Here is a 19,409-nt window from a genome sequence, read left to right on the forward strand (position 1 = left end):
CGAGACTACCGCTCTTAACCACTACACCACACTGGCTCCTAACAACAACAACAACAACAGTTATTATGGCTATCAAATTCGTATGTTGTTGAGAAGATGTACAAGGCACAGAGCTGGCCCAAGACATTTTGCTGCCTGAGGCAAAGGACAAGATGGTGCCTCCCCTTCCATGTTCATAAGGTGGCTGGTCTGAGAAATGACTCAAACATCAACACTGGCAACAGGATAGCAGCACCCCCAGCACACCTGAGGGTTGCTGGCTAGTTCAGTGGGGGCAGAGCAGCCACAGAGGCAGTACTGCTCCCACCCATCAGCAACTTCGCCCTGAGGTAGTTGCTTCCCTCTGCCCAACGGTTGTGCCAGCCCTGACAAGCCACTTTCAAATTGCTTTGCAATGTGCTGTCACAATCCTGCACTGGACCAAATGCTCATTGGCATTACACTGGCATTACATTGGCATTACATTGGCATTACACATTAGGAAGGATCAGAAAGCATTAGGTGGAGCACATTTTGTAAGCAGAAGGTCTTCTGTTCCATCCCTGGCATCTCTAATTAATAATAATAATAATAATAATAATAATAATAATAATAATAATAATTCTGGGCGGCTTCCAAAAAATATTAAAATACTGTAATACATCAAACATTAAAAGCTTCCCTAAACAGGGCTGCCTTCAGATGTCTTATAAAAGTCTGGTAGTTGTTGTTCTCTTTGACATCTGGTGGGAGGGCGTTCCACAGGGCGGGTGGCACTACCGAGAAGGCCCTCTGCCTGGTTCCCTGTAACTTGGCTTCTCGCAGTGAGGGAACCACCAGAAGGCCCTTGGCACTGGACCTCAGTATCTGGGCAGAACGATGGGGGTGGAGACGCTCCTTCAGATATACTGGACCGAGGCCGTTTAGGGCTTTAAAGGTCAGCACCAACATTTTGAATTGTGCTCGGAAACGTACTCAGAAAAGGACCAGATGACTGAAAATATTTCTTGAACGTCTCAAGAAGCCAGAGCTGGTCTTGGGTGAGTGTTACAACACAACTTGCAAGAAAGTGATCCAAAAGCTCAGGAATTTGGCACATGCTCTAGGTACATGCTACAGATCCAAGCTTGGGGCATGATACTGTTAAGTTTGAACATGCAAAATGTGGGCTGATATGGCTTTGTCACTCTAATTAAGAGAACTGGTTTAAATGAGACAAATGCCTAAATAATTAATACCACAATTTAGAAGATGTCACAATATGTTTACTATTACAACTTTACCATAACCTTGCTCAGCAAAATGTACATGAATCTATGCAAACTTCATCGCAACTCTGTGAAACTGGTTTAGCGTAGCCTTGGCAGCGCAAATGCTAGGAAATGTGTGGCTAGTCTTTCCCCCTGGCAAATATTCAGTTTACTGATGATGCAACTATTCTTTACCGTTGCTGTGTTGCAATGCAGTATTTCTCTTAATTAAAAGCTAACAGACAGACAAACAGACAGGGTTTTATACTTTGGAAATGATCCCAAATTCAGGGGGTGGGAAGCCTCATATTTCACTTATTTACAAGGGCTCTTGGGTCTGTAATAGTGTACAGCCAGTCTTGAGCTCAGCTCACATCTGCAGGCAATCTCTACGGATGCAGTTTAAAAGGTGGTTTTAAAAATGTGGGCTGGGGGCTTCTTCAGTAGGAGTCTGTCAATGGGAAGATCAGTAATGTGTTCCCCTCCACTCCCAGCTTCATGAATTGTCTGTCTTTCATTACCGTGAATGGGATCTACTGCCGATGGGAGTACGAGATATGATAGAAGTATGTTAATGGGTTTTTTATAGCTGCGGATGGTCCTACGAATGGGCAGGAGTCGGGGTCTGAGCTGAGTGCTTGGCAGATTTATTCATTCTTTTGGGGGGTTATAGGTCTCCTTTCTCCTCTGAGAAATGAAGTACTCCAACTGCAGCAAAATATTAGAAACAGGAGAAAGCAAAAAGTCAACAGAAAAACAACCTTTTAAATTATATATATATATGGGAGCAGTAAAGCATGGAAACCCCCAAAAAGCTAGGACTAAACAAAATAAATCTGTGCAACATATTCAAGAGAGAGCTGGGGAAGTGCAATGAAACCAGTAGAGGATGTTATGATGCTCCCCTGACCTCCTGACAGTTGTGTTGCTTCTGTTTATCGGGAAGAAGAGGTGGAGGTTCAGGGGAGGTCAGCACAGTGCATATGCACTGGCAGGAACGCCAGATTAGCCCTGATGGTGTAGACGCACCACATCCACCTCAGACCTCCTCTTCTCTTTCTTGGTAAGCAGCAGCAATACAGCTGTTGGGAGGTCAGGTGAGCACTGCCACCCCACCAGGCCATCTGCTGATGAATGGAACACCCCTCACACTCCAGGGAAAAGGCCCTTTCCAAGCATCCTGCCCACCACCTCAGAAAGCAAAGGCATGTGTGAAAGGACCGCCCCAGATTATCTCAGAGGGCAAGCAGATGCATGGCAACCGAAAAAGGCATCAAATTAAAAACATGCCAACTTTTTGGCGCAAAGAAAATATTGGGAGCACACTAATGAGTGGTCGTAGTTAAACCCTTCTGGGTCCAGGGAGCTTCACTTCCTTGATTTCCAGTAGCGTTGCCCAAAGAGGGAGGGAAACAGCCTACCTTGTTTCTGTGCTTTTAAAAGCACCTTGATTTGTAAAAATGATAGTGCCACCGATTGCTAATCTCTGCAAATCAAGCTGCTTCTAGAAGCACGGGTTCATAATTTCGCTTTTTAAAAAGCTGTTTCCCACACCGCTGACTTCGTTAATCGAGTGCACAAGTCTGAGTTTGTTTTTCAGATTAGAAACTAAAAAAGGTCACCCCAGTCCTCCTCTTCAGTTACTACGACGTTCCCCAGGTGCAGATCTCTTTCATCCACAGCTGTCAACTTTCAGATTTGAAAATAAGGGATCAGCAGCCTCACCTGTCCCCGGGGCCAGTCTACGGGATATCTAACAATGCGGGATAGCAGCGGGAAACGGCGCTGGAATAAGGGAATTTCACACAAAAAAAGGGAAGGTTGACAGCTATGGTATTTTGAATACCTAGATAATTGTTTTGCTAGAAGAGAGAGAGAAACAAACACGCTGATAAGATGTTGGTTTCCCAACAAAAGAGTTTCCCATAAGCGACATCTTCCTGTTCCCCTCAAGCATGGTGTGGAAACCCATTCTGTGAGTCACCTGGCAGATGCCTTGGCATCAGAGAATACTCATAAATCACACCTTAATTAATGACAGATTAAGGAACGATCTCGACAGGATGGCAGAGATTCGTGACCAGCTGTCCTGACTCTTTAAATCTGAGAAGAAAGCAGTTGAATGGGGAGCAAAAAATGAGCTCAGGTTATGGCAAAAAAGCTCTGGGGCTGAACGATGGGGGTGGAGATGCTCCTTTGGGTCAGCAGCAACACTTTGAATTGTGTTCAGAAATGTTCTGGGAGCCACGGTAGATCTTTTAGGTCAGGGGTTGGCAAACTACGGCCCCCGGGCCGGAGCAGGTCCACCAGGGTTCTAAATCCGGCCCGCCCGGCCATTTAAGAACCTGCCATGAAGCCGAGACTCCTGACAATGACGACGGGAGGAAGAGACGGAGTGGCGGCAGCTCTGCCAATCAAACGCCGCGCCTGGTTTACCTCATCGCGGGGACGTCTCTGCCGATCAAACACCGCGCTGTGCTGAGGTAAACCAGGTGCGGTGTTTGATTGGCAGAGACGTCCCCGCACCACGCTGAGGTAAACCAAGCACGGCGTTTGATTGGTGGAGCCGCCGCCACTCTGCCTCTTCCTCCTGCCACCCCCGCCCTGGTGCTCCTGCGGCTGCTGCTGCTCTGCGTCCCCATGAGGGGGGCAGCAGTGGCGTTCCTGGAGGACAGCCGACCCAGGCTAGGCCTCGGCAGGGCCGCCGCCGCCACACTCTCATTGGCAGCCAACGTGACGGTGGAGGATGGTGAGGCTGGCAGCAAAGTGGCCCAGGCGGTGGCCTTCACCTCTGGGGAGCAGGAGGACAAAGGGGCATAAACGCCCGCACGGGGTGGCAGCTGCAGGTGAGGCACCAGCTTGTCCTTGTCTCCATCTCCATGTTCCTTGGAGAGCGACACTGGGCAGTGCGCACCACTCTCAACCAGCTCCTGCAGGCTCCCAACTTTCGAGGCGCTCAGCTCCCGTGAACACGCCAGCCCATTCTCCAAAACTTTCTGTCTGGCCCCTGATAGTGTCTGAGGGACAGTGAACTGGCCCCCCATTTAAAAAGTTTGAGGACCCCTGTTTTAGGTCTTATAATAAATGCATTCTATCCTTAGAACAAAGGAAGGAAGTCAATATGTGTATATGTATGTAATGACTAGATTAGAATGATAATATGGTTTTATTTGTAGATGTGTGTTTTTGTTTTTTTGTGTGTGCTTTTTCTCTTGTGTTTTTTTTTCTTCCCTTGTTTGCACTGTTTTATTTTGGATTCAATGTTTGTAATTTTTGTTGTAATTTTGCACTGAAAATAAAAAAAATTAAATAAATAAATGCATTCTAAACGCATTTACTAAATGCATGCATCAGGATGAAGTGCAGGTGAATTTTCATGAGGAGTTAAGGAAATAAATAAATCATGAACTGTGAAGAACTGAACTTAAGATGGGGAAAATGAGAAGCTGGGAGAAAGCAACACTGAGACAGAGTCATTCATCCCTACCTGAGATTCATTGGGAGCCATCCCTCCTTTCTCCAGACCTGCCCAGCTGACCTCATCACCGGCCGCTGAGCCAGTGAGAGCTCAGAGTGCACAGTAGGTGTGGCTTAGTCAAATAGTGGGGGCCCCCACACTCATTAATGCCATTTTTAAAATAATAATAATAATAAACCAAAGAAAAAGGAAGAGAGAGAAAGAGAGGCAATGACTGCAGACACATCTCTTAGCAATAATTAGAACCAGGAGGTTTTCTGAAGGAGAGACCGAGGACAAAGGATGAAAAGGGATGTTTAGGGGGATGATTGGGCTAAGTGGACTTTTCCTACTCGCAGTCCTCTCTCTCTTCGTTATACAGTTTCTGAAGCTGCTATGGGCACGGACTCACTTCCCCCCAGGACCGACGCCTCTTCCCGTTATTGGGAATCTGTGGCTCCTGGATTTTTCCCTTAAGAAAGAGATTCTTGCTAAGGTAATTATTGGCAGTGGCTGGTGGGCAGGGAGGGGGAGGGGGACAAAGGCATGGTGCCCGGGGTCAGGATAAGGTGGGTCATTTGCCCAGAGCTTACTTCAGCATTGTTTGATCATTACTGTGATATTGGCTGAGCCCCCAGAGGACATCTGGGGAGAGATTAGAGACAGTCAAACCTGTCCATTTTGGTTTCTCAGTTTTCTGATATTAAGTTCAGATTTCCACATTTCTGCATTGGCATGCTATTTTTAAAAAGTCCTTGTGAAAGACCTCCTCAGCATTTTTCTGCAAAAATTTCCCAATACACACACGTTTGCAAGCGATTTCCCCTAATGTAATGCATTCTTGTATGTTATATCCACTAATGTATGTAATGCATCTCGATGCACACATTCCCCAGATATGCACATTTCTGGGTCACATTATTTGACTGGGGAACCACATTGCAAAACTGAGAGAGGTGCAAATTTCAAAGGATAACTGTTTCGGTTCACGTCATGGTTTCATGAAGTGTGTGTTCAGGAGTTTCATATTAATGAGGGAACGGAAGCAAATTTCTTCCCCATCTCAAGGAGGGTTGGACTAGATCAGGTCAGCAAAGTGTGTTTAGAACAAAGTTAGTGACCTTCAAACTGGGGAAAACAAAGATAATTAAGTAGAGGAAACAGAAAGAGAAGATTGCAAAACTGAGTCCTCTTACCTGTTTTATTGGTGCCTCGTGTTTCTATCCAAATTCACTATTTACTTTTAACCCAGCAAAGTTGAATTAGAAATCCTTCATCTCCCAAAAGAAAAGAAAAAATTTATCTGGGGTCCCTTGATTTTTATTTTCTGTAAATAAAAAGTTACAGGGACCCTGGAGAGCCACTGGCAGTCAGTGTAGACAATGCTGAGGTAGATGGACCATAGCTGTCAAGCGTCCCTTATTTGGTGGGACAGTCCCTTATCCCAGCGCCATGTCCCGCTGCTGTCCCTTATTGATGATGTGCCTTAAATAAGCTACTGAAGGTATTGGGGCCCTTTCTATGTCCAGCTGTCCTTTGTCAACAACAAATTGTTGCTTTTTTGTGTTGAATATATGCTACATGGTAATTTATGGACCTAATAGGTATCTAAAGCCATTTGCACGCAACAAAATATGTATTTTATCAAAGTAATTATTGATCCCTTATTTTGGCTGCTGGTCCCTTATTTTCGAGGCCGATGGTCCCTTATTTTCAAATCTGTAAGTTGACAGCTATAAGATGGACCATTGGTCTGACTCAGTAGAAGGCAGTTTCCTATGCTCCTATCCTAGTAGGTTCCCAGCTGACTGCTGCATGGCAGGGGGAGAGATCTTTTGCCCTCCCCAGAAGGCACCATGAGTCAGAAGGTTATTTAAAAAGCAACTTGTTTACCGAGACGCTCTCAAGTTGGTTAAGTAGTCTTTCCAAAGGCAAATAAGTCTTCTGTCTGGAAGAAAAGGACTCCCCAGGAAGGAGAGATGGTAATCTCCACACTCGTTCTCTGGCTGCTGCTTTAGTGCCCTGCAGGCATATATATCATAGTCCAGTTTGGGTGCAATGCTAAACCATAGTTTTAGCGTTATGCACATGGTCAGCATTGCGCCTCAGGCTGGAGTGCTCCCCCTAATGGTGGGTGGGCTGGGACCACGTCAATTTGCACGCATTTGCAAATTGCAAATTCATTTGTAAGTCTGTATATGTGTGCACACAAAGAATACAAACAGGAGAAACTTCTCAGAAGTGCCAACCCCCCCCCCCCCAAAAAAAAAGGTTGATTACAGCTCAATACATTCCAGAACACTGGTTCCTTCTTTAGGAGCAATTGTAAACGTTCAAATTGTGCCTTTACAACCTGGTGTTTTGGACCACGACTCCCATCAGCCACAGGCAGCACAGTCGCCAAAGTCGCACTGCAGTTCACCAGGAGACTTTGCGAGGCAAGACTTTTGGGAAGCCCTATGCAAGGCGTCTCCCCGTATTGCCGGGCAGCAGCCTGTAGGCAGCCAGCCTGATCTGGTCTTCTGAATGCCAGCAGTCATGGAGAACCTGGCAGGGCAGATGCCAGCACCCGAGGCTCTCTCTAAAAGTACTGCAGTTCTTGAGGGAGAAGGTCCACCATTGGTGCTCCATGACTCAGCAAGGAGCCAGCTGTGGCACACCCAAGCAAGCGGGATACTGGCTTGGTCCTGGAGTGCCCAACCAGACAGCTGCCAGCATCAGGGACCAGAGCAGAAGTAGCAGCCAGGAAGGGCGGGCCTGCTCCAGGGTTGTGGTCATGTGGCAGCAGAGCTTGGGCAGCTGGGATGGGATATGCCCATTTCACAGAAGGCCAATATGCCTCATGGTAGGGCTGGCACCCCTTCCTCTAGCTGCTACTTCTCCACTCCACATTGTACATACTAGCTGCTCCCAATCTTGTTTACACATTGCACTGCAGACAAGTAGATGTTGTTACCACATATGTACAAGAGTTTGTGTGGTTAGAGCATGGTGCTGATAATGCCAAGGTCGCAGAGTTGATCCCCCTACGGGACAGCTGCATATTCCTGCATTGTAGGGGATTGCAGGTGATCTTCAGGGTCCCTTCCAACTCTATGGTTCTGAGGCTCAACTATAGCAACCAACTAGACGACTGTACAGCTCAAATATTTGTGCACAAGGTACATAGATTGTACCTTCATTGAACGTTGCATGTGAAGAACCCTGCAGTGATTTGGGGTTAAAGGACTTCATGTTCCTGACCTCAATAATCTTTGTAACAGTCCTCTAAGGCAGGTCAGTGTCCATAAGAAAGTAGTCTCCAAATATTTTCACGGTCAAGGCAAAATCTGAACTCAGAGCTTTGTGGTTCACAGAACTGCATAATTCCCAGACCCCAATCCTTTATTGACCCCTTGCTAAAAGAAAAATGCCAGAAAATCTCCTTTCAGCTCACTTCTTCAGCTGTGGTTTTAACCACACTGTGCATAGCTAAACTATGGAACTCCTTGCCACAGGAGGCAGTGATGGCCACCAACTTGGGAGTCTTTAAAAGAGGACTGGGCAAATTCATGGAGGAGGAGAGGGCTATCAATGGCTGCCAGCCAGGATGGCTATGCTCTGTCTCCACATCTGGAGACTGTACTGTTTCTGAACAGCAGCCGCTGGAAACAGCAGGAGGAGAGAGTTGCTCTTGTGTTCAGAGCCTGTTTCTGGGTTTCCTGTGGGCATCTGGTTGGCCATTGTGAGAAGAGGACGCCAGACTAGATGGGCCATTGGCCTGATCCAATAGGAACCGTCTTATATTCTTGCTTTTTAAAAAAATAAAAATGATAATGAACTTTCTAGCTGGCAAACATCTATGGAGACATCTACACCGTCTGGGCGGGAACCATGCCTTTTGTTGTGCTGAATGGATACAAGGCAGTGAAAGAGTGCCTCGTCACTCACTCGGAAGAGACTGCGGGAAGAGCGCTCTCACCTTTCTATAAGGATCTGATGGGCGAAAAAGGTAAACACCGATATTATTATTTTCTTGGAAATTAGACTAAAGCAGATCTTTGGTGTCCTTCTGATGCCTTGAACAAACACATGACAAGAAGAAATTTGGTAAACTGCTGGCACAGAGATACTGCAGAGCTGCAGCTCTTTAAATTCTTCCTGCCAACTGAGGTCCAATTTCAGTTTTTGACATCACCCCATCTCTTTCTTAGTATCCAAGAGATAGATGATAGATAGATAGATAGATAGATAGATAGATAGATAGATAGATAGATAGATGATAGATAGATAGATGATAGATGATAGATAGATGATAGATAGATATAGATAGATTAGATAGATAGATAGATAGATAGATGATAGATAGATAGATATAGATAGATAGATGATAGATAGATAGATGATAGATGATAGATGATAGATAGATAGATAGATAGATGATAGATGATAGATAGATAGATAGATAGATAGATAGATAGATGATAGATAGATGATGATAGATGATAGATAGATAGATGATAGATAGATAGATAGATAGATAGATAGATAGATAGATAGATAGATAGATGATAGATAGATAGAGATAGATAGATAGACAGATAGACAGATAATAGATGATAGATAGATGATAGATAGATAGGTAGATAGATAGATAGATAGATAGATTGATAGATAGATAGATAGATGATTGATAGATAGATAGATAGATAGATAGATAGATAGATGATAGATAGATAGATAGATAGATAGATAGATAGATAGATAGACAGATAGATAGATAGATGATAGATAATAGATAGATAGATATAGATAGATGATAGATAGATAGATAGATAGATAGATAGATAGATGATAGATAGATAGATAGATGATAGATAGATGATAGATAGATGATTGATAGATGATAGATAGATAGATAGATAGATAGATAGATAGATAGATAGATAGATATAGATAGATAGATGATATAGATATAAACAACATGAATCAGGAATATGGAATCCTGTTTCAGGGATATTAAAAGAAATTGTTTTCTTTAATGCTTTTATGAATAGAATAGATGTTAACCTTTACAGGTTTGAGCACTATCTGTGTGGAGTATTTATTACAAACACACACATACAATGCTATTTTTCTAGAAAAAAAGAAGTGCCAGAAATCACCATGAACACTTCCCTTGTTCTCTTAGAATGGCAATGGAGAGGTGCCAGAACTGAGTTGTCATGTAGCATTACAAAGAATCTATCATTCAAATTTCTTTGTGACTGCCTAATAACTTAATTGTCACAATCTGTACCTTCTGCAATCCATTTCCCTCTGACCTCACTGCTTCCCATCCTGCCAGTAGCTGAGGATATCATTGTGCATCTTACGAAGTGGACTGTGGTCTAGAAAGCTCACACTGGCCTTTGTCAACCTGGTCCTCCCCAGATGTTTCGGATGACAACTCCCATCAGCCCATCCAAGCCACCCGGAGAGCCCCAGGTTAGCAAAGACCGGCTTGTGTCATAGTTAATTTGCCAGCCTTCAAGGCGCATCTTTATCTCTTTAGCCGCAATGGATAAAGGCAGTTGAAAGAATCTGTCATTGCCAACATTATTGTGGAGGGCAAAAGATATTGTCGCCCATCGTGTTACAGCTGCACTGCTTGACACAGAAAAAGGATTTTCTTTTGTGTCACACAGGCATTTATCCTACGAACAACCATAACTGGAAGCAGCAGAAATACTTTGCCATGATGGCACTAAGAAGTCTTGGGATGGGGAAGAAGCACCTGGAACACAGAATTCACAACGAAGCCCACCAACTCCTAATGGCAGTGACAAGCAAAGAAGGTAAACTCACGACCAGGCAGCTTTCAGTTTTTGCTTATGATAGCCCTCTCCACACGACACATGATCTGGGGTTCCTTGTTGCAATGGACCGATCTGCAAGGCACTCGGAAGACAACTGTGCAGAAATGAAAGGGTACAGCCCCATCCCTCTGGAATTCCTCTGACGGCTGATGCACTTGCCAAAATAACTGATTATCTTGCAAAGAGGGGGACGCAGCTTCCTTGCAGTGCTTGCCCTGCACAGCAGCTGTTTCCAAGTGATTCAATTGTCTTTTAATTTGAGATAAGTCCCTGCCCAATACCTTGAGCAGGTTTGTTTTGTGGCTGTGAACTCATCTTCTGCCAGTTCTGCAACATATGAATGCAAAGCGGAGTGTGGACAAAATGAAACAAATGAGGTTCGCTACAAGAGAGAGGGCCTTTTCAGTGTTGGCACCCCAGAGGGGTCTGCCTAGTGCCAACATGACAATCTTTTTAGGTGCCCGGTGAAGGTGTTTCCGGTTGTAAATGTTTTTTACTGCTTTAAAAAAAACACCTCATTGTTTTTAAAAAATTAATGCAAAATACAAACAACATTGAGCATATTTATACAAAGGATGGCGGGGGGGGGGAGGAAAACTAGAATATATAAGCGGGAGGGGAAGAAAAAGGAAAAGAATACCCTACATTAATTCATTGACGATGGTGTGTGAGTGTGTCTAAAGGTAAAGGCAAAGGGACCCCTGACCATTAGGTCCAGTTGTGACCAACTCCGTGGTTGCTGTGCTCATCTCGCTTTATTGGCCGAGGGAGCCGGCATACAGCTTCCGGGTCATGTGGCCAGCATGACTAAGCCGCTTCTGGCAAACCACAGCAGCGCATGGAAACGCCGTTTACCTTCCCGCCGGAGCGGTACCTATTTATCTACTTGCACTTTGACGTGCTTTTGAACTGCTAGGTGGGCAGGAGCAGGGACTGAGCAACGGGAGCTCACCCCGTCGCGGGGATTCGAACCGCCAACCTTCTGATTGGCAAGTCCTAGGCTCTGTGGTTTAACCCACAGCGCCACCCTGAGTGTGTGTACCATGCCACTAATTCTTCCTGCATTCACAGGTTTAGCCTTTGACCCCCAGACCCCCATAAACCACGCTGTGGCCAACGTCATCTGCTCTTTGCTGTTTGGGCATCGCTTCGCCAGTGAGGACAACTCTTTCAACCGATTGATAAAAGCCACCTATTTGATCGTCTTCATTCCGGCTTCTTTCAGGGGTGGGGTGAGCTTCCTTCTATTCCTGCTCTTGAACCTCTTGAAAGCCGCTTTCCGTTACGCTTCCTGAAATTAAGTGAAAACAGGGGCCTTTCTGCTCAGGGTCCTTGTGTTCTCACCCCACACAGTGCATGCTGCAAAACTCCACCTATTTTCTGGGTTTGGCACGACCAGCTGCTGCCTTCCTTTTTATTCTTTTGCAAGATCAATCTGCATCCTTTGCAGAAACATTGCATTCTTCTGAGAAATGGCCTGCCTCCCCTTTCCAGCACATTAAGGTTCTCTCAGAGCCGTTTTTTGGGCTCAGTCGGAATTAATTTCATGACACTCCTCCTCACTTGCATTTTCCTTTGTTGCCACAGGTATATAATGTTTTCCCGCGGATTATGCGCCGCCTACAAGGGTCGCATCAACAAGCGTTTGAATACAACAACTTCCTCCATGCCTTTGTGAAGGATGAGGTCCAAAGCCACCAGGAAAGATGGAAGGAAGGTCAAGAACCAGAGGATCTCATTGACCTCTACTTGGACCAAATGGCAAAGGTAAGAACATAGCTTCTGTCCAACTTCATCACCATGCCTGTCCTGAGGCAAAGCGACCTTGGGCAGGGCTCAGCATGGCTACTAAGAAGAAGCCGGGCTCTGATGTGGCTTCACCCACAGCCAGCTAGCTTTAGGGCACATTCAAACCAAACATTTAAAGCACTATCTGAAGAAGTGTGCATGCACATGAAAGCTTATACCCAGAACAAACTTAGCTGGTCTCTAAGGTGCTACTGGACAATTTTTAAATTTTTATTTATTTATTTAAAGCACTATGATACTGCTTTAAGCAGCCACGGATTCCCCCAAAGAATTCTGGGAGCTGTGGTTTGTTAAGGGTCCTGACAGTCGCTCAGAGGCCGCCATTCCCTTCACAGAACTACAATTCCCAGAATTCGCTGGAAATTAGGGGTGGAATCCCTACTACAGTGGTACCTCGGGTTAATAACTTATTTTGTTCTGGAGGTCCGTTCTTAACCTGAAACTGTTCTTAACCTGAAGTACCACTTTAGATAATGAGGCCTCCTGCTGCCACCGCTGTGCGATTTCTGTTCTCATCCTGAAGCAAAGTTCCTAACCCGAGGTACTATTTCTGGGTTAGCAGAGTCTGTAACCTGAAGCGTCTGTAACCCGAGGTACCACTGTACTCTGGAGATCACGCTAGCAAGGCCCACGAGGACCCTGACTGAGGTCGAATGGGTCCTAAATGTACCACCTCCATATTGATGAATTGCATTTATATGCCACTCACAGAACGTCAGAAGTCCTCCGGGCGGTTTAAAACTCAGTGCCAAATGCAGTCCAGAGTCCAAAACAATTAAACTGGTTAGCAACAATAGAAAGCAGCAGAAGACAAACTATCTACAAACAGGTCCACATGAGGCAAGATGAAGTGATTGCCTCAGGTGGGACGATCCAGTGGTAGCAGATCCAGTCTTCAAGGGATGCCTCATTTGTAGCAACAGCTATGAGACACCCCTTGGAGGCCGGATCTGCCTTTCCCACAGCACCCCCCCCCCTCACAATACCACCTCAACAGCAGCCTCTTGGTGAATAGGAGGGTCTGCTAGTCTCCTTCCTCCCCTAGGAAAGAAATGGCAGAGGCTGCCCTCTGTGGTCTCCTGGGGTCTGCACCCACCTGGCATGAGTCGGCCCCTTTCCCCCACACAACGGCCTTTGATTCCCAATTCAACCATCGGGTCAGGTTGATGTGATTCTGCCCCCTGTGTTTCTGATGTGGATCCCTGTTCTTTCCTGGTGGGGAAGCCCCGCCATTTTGTGGTTCACCACAGGTGCCAAAATGTCTTTGAGCTGGCCCTTCTCTACAAACCAGCCTAAGCACAGCAGCATAAAATCAATTTTGAAGCAGCCAAGAGAGGAAAAAGTTGGAACAAGAATCTGAAAATATCCGATAAATATAGCTTAGTGCTTACCCTTCTGAATGTTGCTGCTCATTATTTGGAAAGTTTCCCCCCAGGTTTCTGGGGGGCAGGGATAGGCTGGGAGTGGGGTATAAGTAGCTGCAGAGGAAAAGGAGAGTTTTGGGAGCCCTGGCTGCTCAGCAACTGAATCTCTGGCAACTGAATCTTTGACTCATGACCTGGCTCTGCCTCCAAGCCTGGCTGGCCAAAAAGGCCAAGGAAACTTCACAAGCAGCTCTTGTTGGATAGGGATCCACTAAGCTTTTGTGCATTCTGCCCACAGAGCAAAGATGAGCCAACGTCCACTTTCAATGAAGACAACTTGGTTCAAACTGTAGTTGACCTCTTGATCGGAGGGACCGTGAGCACCACGACTATCCTGTACTGGGGATTGCTTTACTTGTTAAAATATCCAGATGTTCAAGGTGAGGCACTCATCATCATCATCATCATTTTATTTGCAACCCGTCTTCCCATACTTAAAACCATGCTCAAGGTGGCTTACAACAGGAAGAGGTTTACATCTGATGTGAGGAAAAGGCACCAAGGGGTGCACAGCCCAATTGAACAATTTCCACATTAATCGTAACATGATCTAAAATAAAGATGTACAAAAAATTAAAATCAACAACAACAACAACCCCCACTGAACCCCCTGGGCCAAGGGTCTGTTCAGCAGCCTCAGCTTTTGTAGCTGGAGTCAATCCGTCAGGGCTCCACCCTCCCTGGCCAAGTGTAAAAAGGCTTGCAAGGCAGGCAGCAGGTCTTCCAGGACTCTTTTTTGCTGTTTCGAACAGCAAAAAAAAAAAAAAAAAAAAAAGTTGAATGCATTCAACAAATAGACTAGCTAATAATGACTGTAGAATAACACAATTGCACGTTCCGTCGACTACATGTGTGAAACTCCTAAAATTACAAAGCAAGCTGACAATGGTGCAATCCCAGATTAAAGAGCAGTGAGAATTGGGTCAGACTTGCAAAGCATTTTGCAAAATATCAAGAGAGTTGGAGGAAGGGTGTGAATCTTCTGTAACAGGAGCCAAATGAACAGGTCTAGGCAGAACCTTGAAGAGCTGGGTCTCACTTCCTGCTGAACCGCCGCAGGCAGAAAGTCAACCAGTGTAGCTTCCCTGTCGATGTGTCTCCTTACCCAGAAAACTGCACCGGGGGAAATACTGCCTGCCATGCGGCTGTGAAAGAAATAGGAGAGCTTGAGGGTAAAAAAGTGAGGTGACCACAGCATATTGGTATGGCCCGGGGCAGTGAGACATTCACAAAGGAAGGATTGAACTCTGATTAATAAGAATACACACAGAGGCTTGAACCAGCAAGACTCTGGGAACGGTGCGTATAATAGTCTCTCTCTGTGTCTCCAGCCCCCCTCGGCCCAGGTCGTTTTATTCACAAAAGAACTTTTTACAATGTTCGTAAGAACCAATCAGATTTCTTCTAAGCATTTCAACAAACCCCACATGGGGACAAAGTTAAACTACCAAAACTAATTAAGCATGGGGTAAATAAAACAGAACGGGACGCTGGTGGCGCCATGGATTAAAGCCTCAGCGACTAGGACTTGCCGATCGAAAGGTCGGCGGTTCGAATCCCCGTGGCGGGGTGCGCTCCCATCGCTCGGTCCCAGCGCCTGCCAACCTAGCAGTTCGAAAGCACCCTCGGGTGCAAGTAGATAAATAGGGACCGCTTACTAGCAGGAAGGTAAATGGCGTTCCGTGTGCTGCGCTGGCTCGCCAGATGCAGCTTGTCACGCTGGCCACGTGACCCGGAAGTGTCTCCGGACGGCGCTGGCTCCCGGCCTATAGAGTGAGATGAGCGCACAACCCTAGAGTCTGTCAAGACTGGCCTGTACGGGCAGGGGTACCTTTACCTTTTTAAATAAAACAGAACTGAGTTTATCACCTGAGGTGATAAACAAGCAATACACATGATAAGAAGGATGGCCAGGAGGACAGAGATCATTATCACCTTTATGTGAAATCTGTTTCCTGGCCCTAAGATTAACATCCTAATATTAACACATCAGAAAAGCTACAGCAAAGAAACTGCCCACTGTCTTTGATGACCCAGGATGCCTGCCTGTCTAAGTGGGTCAAGAAAGAGAAATGGAACTGGGGTGCAGAGGTGTGGATTGATCAAGAATCATATCAAAATAGTTTAAACCCAGTCAACGCAATGCTTTCATTGCTGACACAGATGGCTTACTCTATATTTGTTATAATTCCTCATAGCAATCCCACCTGATCACTACAGGGCAGTATGTTCTACAGCCTTGCATTAACTTACAAGGCACATTAACAACTTAGGGGCAGGATACCCCAAGGACCACAAACTCACTATATCGCTGCCTGATCACTGAGATCTGTGGCAGAGCGAGTGGCCCTCTGTGGCTCACAGCTATCAGGAGCTGTACATTCAGTATTGTGGGCCCAATCCTGTGGAGTTCTCCAAAGGCTGAGAACAGAGAGGCCCCTCTCTGTTGAACCCCTCAGGTGTTTTTTATTCCAACAGCATTTCTGGTTTTATGGTGAATTTGAACTGGCTTTGTATTTTGTAATTCAGTTTGTGGAATTGAGTTTAGTGCTAAGATGCTCACATTGAGCAATGGAATGTTCTCCTCCTACCAGACACCTCCAGGCACATTCCAGGGGTGTGTGAATCAATATATAACTTGTTGAAATAAAGCAATCAACCTTATGACTGCCCATTTTCCATATGCCTGAAATCCAAAGAGTCCGGGGCAGAAATGGGGAGCCTGCGGCCCCTCCAGATGTTGCTGAACTACAATTCCTTTCAGCACCAGCCAGCACGGCCAATGGCCAGGAATCATGGGAGTTGTAGTCCAGTACCATCTGGAGGTCCACAGGTCCTCCACCCTTAAAAATAAAATAAAAAAATCAACGAGATGGTATGAGGAAATGAAGACTAACAAGTAAGAAGAATTCTGCTGGCGTCCATTAAGGAAATTATTTATCTGCAGAGAAAATCCACGAGGAGATAGACGCCGTTCTGAGACCTTCCCACGTCATCACTTACGAGGACCGGATTAAAGTGCCCTACACCAACGCTGTACTTCATGAGGTGATGCGCCATTGCAATGTGTCCATCACCGGGCCTTTCCGGAAATGCTTGGAGGACATCACATTGCTGGGCTTCCCCCTTAAAAAGGTACACGATGCCCCTTCCCCCAAAGGCTGCACAGGCGGAAAGGCGGTGTATGAATAAACATACAATAAATATAATAATCCTTGTGACCATTATTGGCACCAGTCAGGAGCTGGGATGCTTTGGGTTCCTCCAGGCAGCCTGTTTATTTGATTACATGGAGGGCAGACAAGGTCCTGTCTTGCAAAAAGGATTGCCCATCAGTTGTTTCACACGATTTTGAATCATGTTTCTCGTTTGTTTTTATTTTGCTTATTTATTTCATAGAATTCATACGCTGTTCGATTTTTATTATTTTTTAAAAGCAGTACAGTCGTACCTTGGAAGTTGAAAGGAAACCATTCTGGAAGTCTGTTTGACTTCCAGAATGTTCAGAAACCAAAGCGCGGCTTCTGATTGGCTGAAGGAAGCTCCTGCAGCCTGTCAATAGCCGTGGAGGCTCGGTCAGACGTTCAGCTACCAAAAATCGTTCGAAAACCAGAACACTCACTTCTGGGTTTCGATTGTTCGGGAGCCAATTAGTTTGAGATCCAAGGTACAAAAAGGATAAAACAGTAAAATTATTTCTAGAAAGAACTAACAAGGATGTTCTGATGGCAACAATTAATTTGCAAACTCATCCGAAGTAATTCTCTCCTTCTCCCTTTTGCGCAGGGGACCCTGGTGCTGCCCAACCTTCACTCAGCGCTGTATGATCCAGAGTACTGGGAGACCCCCTGGACCTTCAACCCAGGGCACTTCCTCGACTCGTTTGGCCAGTTTGCGAGCAATAAAGCCTTCTTGCCTTTTTCGACAGGTAAAGAACCTGCTCCTTCTCCTTCCCAGGATGCAGATCTAATGGTGAAATCCCATTACTGTGGTGGTGGTGGTGGTGATAATGATAATAATAAATAATTAATAAATTAATATTATTAATAATAATAGTAATAGTAATAATAATAATAATAATAATAATAATAATAATAATAATAATAATAATAATTTATTTATTTATTTATTTATACACCACCCCCCATCTGGCTGGGTTTCCCCAGCCACTCTGGGTGGTTCCCAACAGAAAATTAAAAGCACAATAAAACTTCAAACATTAAAAACTTCCCTGAACAGGGCTGCCTTCAGATGTCTTCTAAAAGTCAGATGGTTGTTTATTTCCTTGACATCTGATGGGAGGCCATTCCACAGGGCAGGCGCCACTACCGAGAAGGCCCTCTGCCTGGTTCCCTGTAACCTCCCAGTGAGGGAACCGCCAGAAAGCCCTTGGAGGTGGACCTCAGTGTCCAGGCTGAATGATGGGGGTGGAGATGCTCCCAGGTATACTGGGCCAAGACCATTTAGGGCTTTAATGGTCAGCACCAACACTTTGAATTGTGCTCGGAGATGTACTGGGAGGCTTCTCCTGGGAGCCAATGTAGGTCTTTCAGGACCGGTGTTACATGGTCTCGGAGGCTTCCAAGTTAAACAGACCACCTTTGATGATAATTGGGTAACATCAAATGAGCATGACCAACACAGTAGGCGAGGGCTTGGAATTGTGTCTTTCTTTCATGGAAGCGATTCTGTTCCTTCGATTCTCCTGCAGGGCGCCGGTCCTGCGTGGGAGAACCTTTGGCAAGGATTGAGCTTTTCATCTTCTTCGCTAACCTGCTGCGTGCCTTCAAGTTCCACCTTCCAGACGCAGAAAAGGAAGTCAACATGGAAGCCATTAATGTAGGTACCTGTCAGCCACACCCGTATAGGATCCTCGCAATTCCACGCTAACCCAACCTGGCTGCAATTTCCTTCCAGGAGCAGCTGGGTGGGCCAGAAGGGGAGCTGTTGGAAGAGCCCATGTCATCCATTCTCATTGCCAGCAGTGGCTCGCAAGCTTCTTAGAGCTGCCACCCTCAACCTTAGTTACCTGTTGTTCAGGTGAACTTCAGCTTGCACCAGGAGAAGCCTCCCGGAAAGAATCGATGAAGGTGAGAGATCTCTCACCTCTCCAGGTGAGAGATGGAGAAGTGGCTGAGAGAGAAAGCCCAGGTGGGAGCTGGGAGGAAAGGCAGCCACAGGTGACAGGTTTGGCTTCCACCCAAGGCTTGCGGGTTATTGCAGTGAACTTTCTGGAATAACAATTCTGCACCTCCCCCAATTCTTATGCTGCCATTTTATTTCTTTGTTAGGCATTCTTCTCTCTCCTGTTCATTTTTAAGTGACTAAATTAGGTTAGTTTATTCGTAGTGTTTTATACAACTCAGTAGGGATTGGTTCCTTTGCATTTACTTATTGACAGTATTAAATCTAATTGTTCCTAGTATGTCTCTTGAAATGTTATCCTGACTCTTTGGGAACCGTTTTGTGGAGATCACACTTCGTGATCCCAATGGAAGTGGGCTGAGGTTCATAAAAGCTTGTGCCATAATAAATGTGTTTATTAAGTGCTGCGAGACTCTTTGTTGCTTTATCACAGATACCATGATAGCCCAGGTTTTGAACACCTGCCACGCTTAATTCCATGCTGCTTCCTGTGTCGTTTTGTAGACAG

The 19,409-nt window shown here is 45.6% G+C and overlaps 1 protein-coding gene across 2 annotated transcripts; it reads left to right on the top strand.

Moving 5' to 3' along the window:
• Positions 1-3,975: 3,975 nt before the first annotated feature.
• Positions 3,976-18,839, top strand: LOC114598097 (cytochrome P450 2J4-like). 2 transcript variants are annotated; one of them, XM_028731779.2, is made up of 10 exons: positions 3,976-4,075; positions 5,069-5,182; positions 8,515-8,677; positions 10,353-10,502; positions 11,595-11,755; positions 12,111-12,290; positions 13,995-14,136; positions 16,704-16,891; positions 17,543-17,684; positions 18,468-18,839. In XM_028731779.2, the coding sequence occupies exons 3-10, from the start codon at positions 8,560-8,562 to the stop codon at positions 18,644-18,646; spliced, it is 1,260 nt and encodes a 419-aa protein (XP_028587612.2). In that variant the 5' UTR covers positions 3,976-4,075; positions 5,069-5,182; positions 8,515-8,559; the 3' UTR covers positions 18,647-18,839. The 2 variants fall into 2 exon arrangements, with proteins under 2 accessions (XP_028587612.2, XP_028587611.2); XM_028731778.2 differs by lacking the exon at positions 3,976-4,075 and having other exon boundaries at positions 4,815-5,182.
• Positions 18,840-19,409: the final 570 nt, after the last annotated feature.

The sequence above is a fragment of the Podarcis muralis genome, chromosome 6 (genome assembly GCF_964188315.1).
Source record: "Podarcis muralis chromosome 6, rPodMur119.hap1.1, whole genome shotgun sequence".
Classification (NCBI taxonomy): domain Eukaryota; kingdom Metazoa; phylum Chordata; class Lepidosauria; order Squamata; family Lacertidae; genus Podarcis; species Podarcis muralis.

Excerpts from the sequence above, each read along its gene's own strand:
- LOC114598097 (XM_028731778.2), top strand. The coding sequence starts at position 5,000 with ATGTTTAGGGGGATGATTGGGCTAAGTGGACTTTTCCTACTCGCAGTC. Across the intron at positions 12,291-13,994 it reads ACTTGGACCAAATGGCAAAG|AGCAAAGATGAGCCAACGTC; the intron begins GTAAGAACATAG and ends TTCTGCCCACAG. Across the intron at positions 16,892-17,542 it reads TGGGCTTCCCCCTTAAAAAG|GGGACCCTGGTGCTGCCCAA; the intron begins GTACACGATGCC and ends CCTTTTGCGCAG.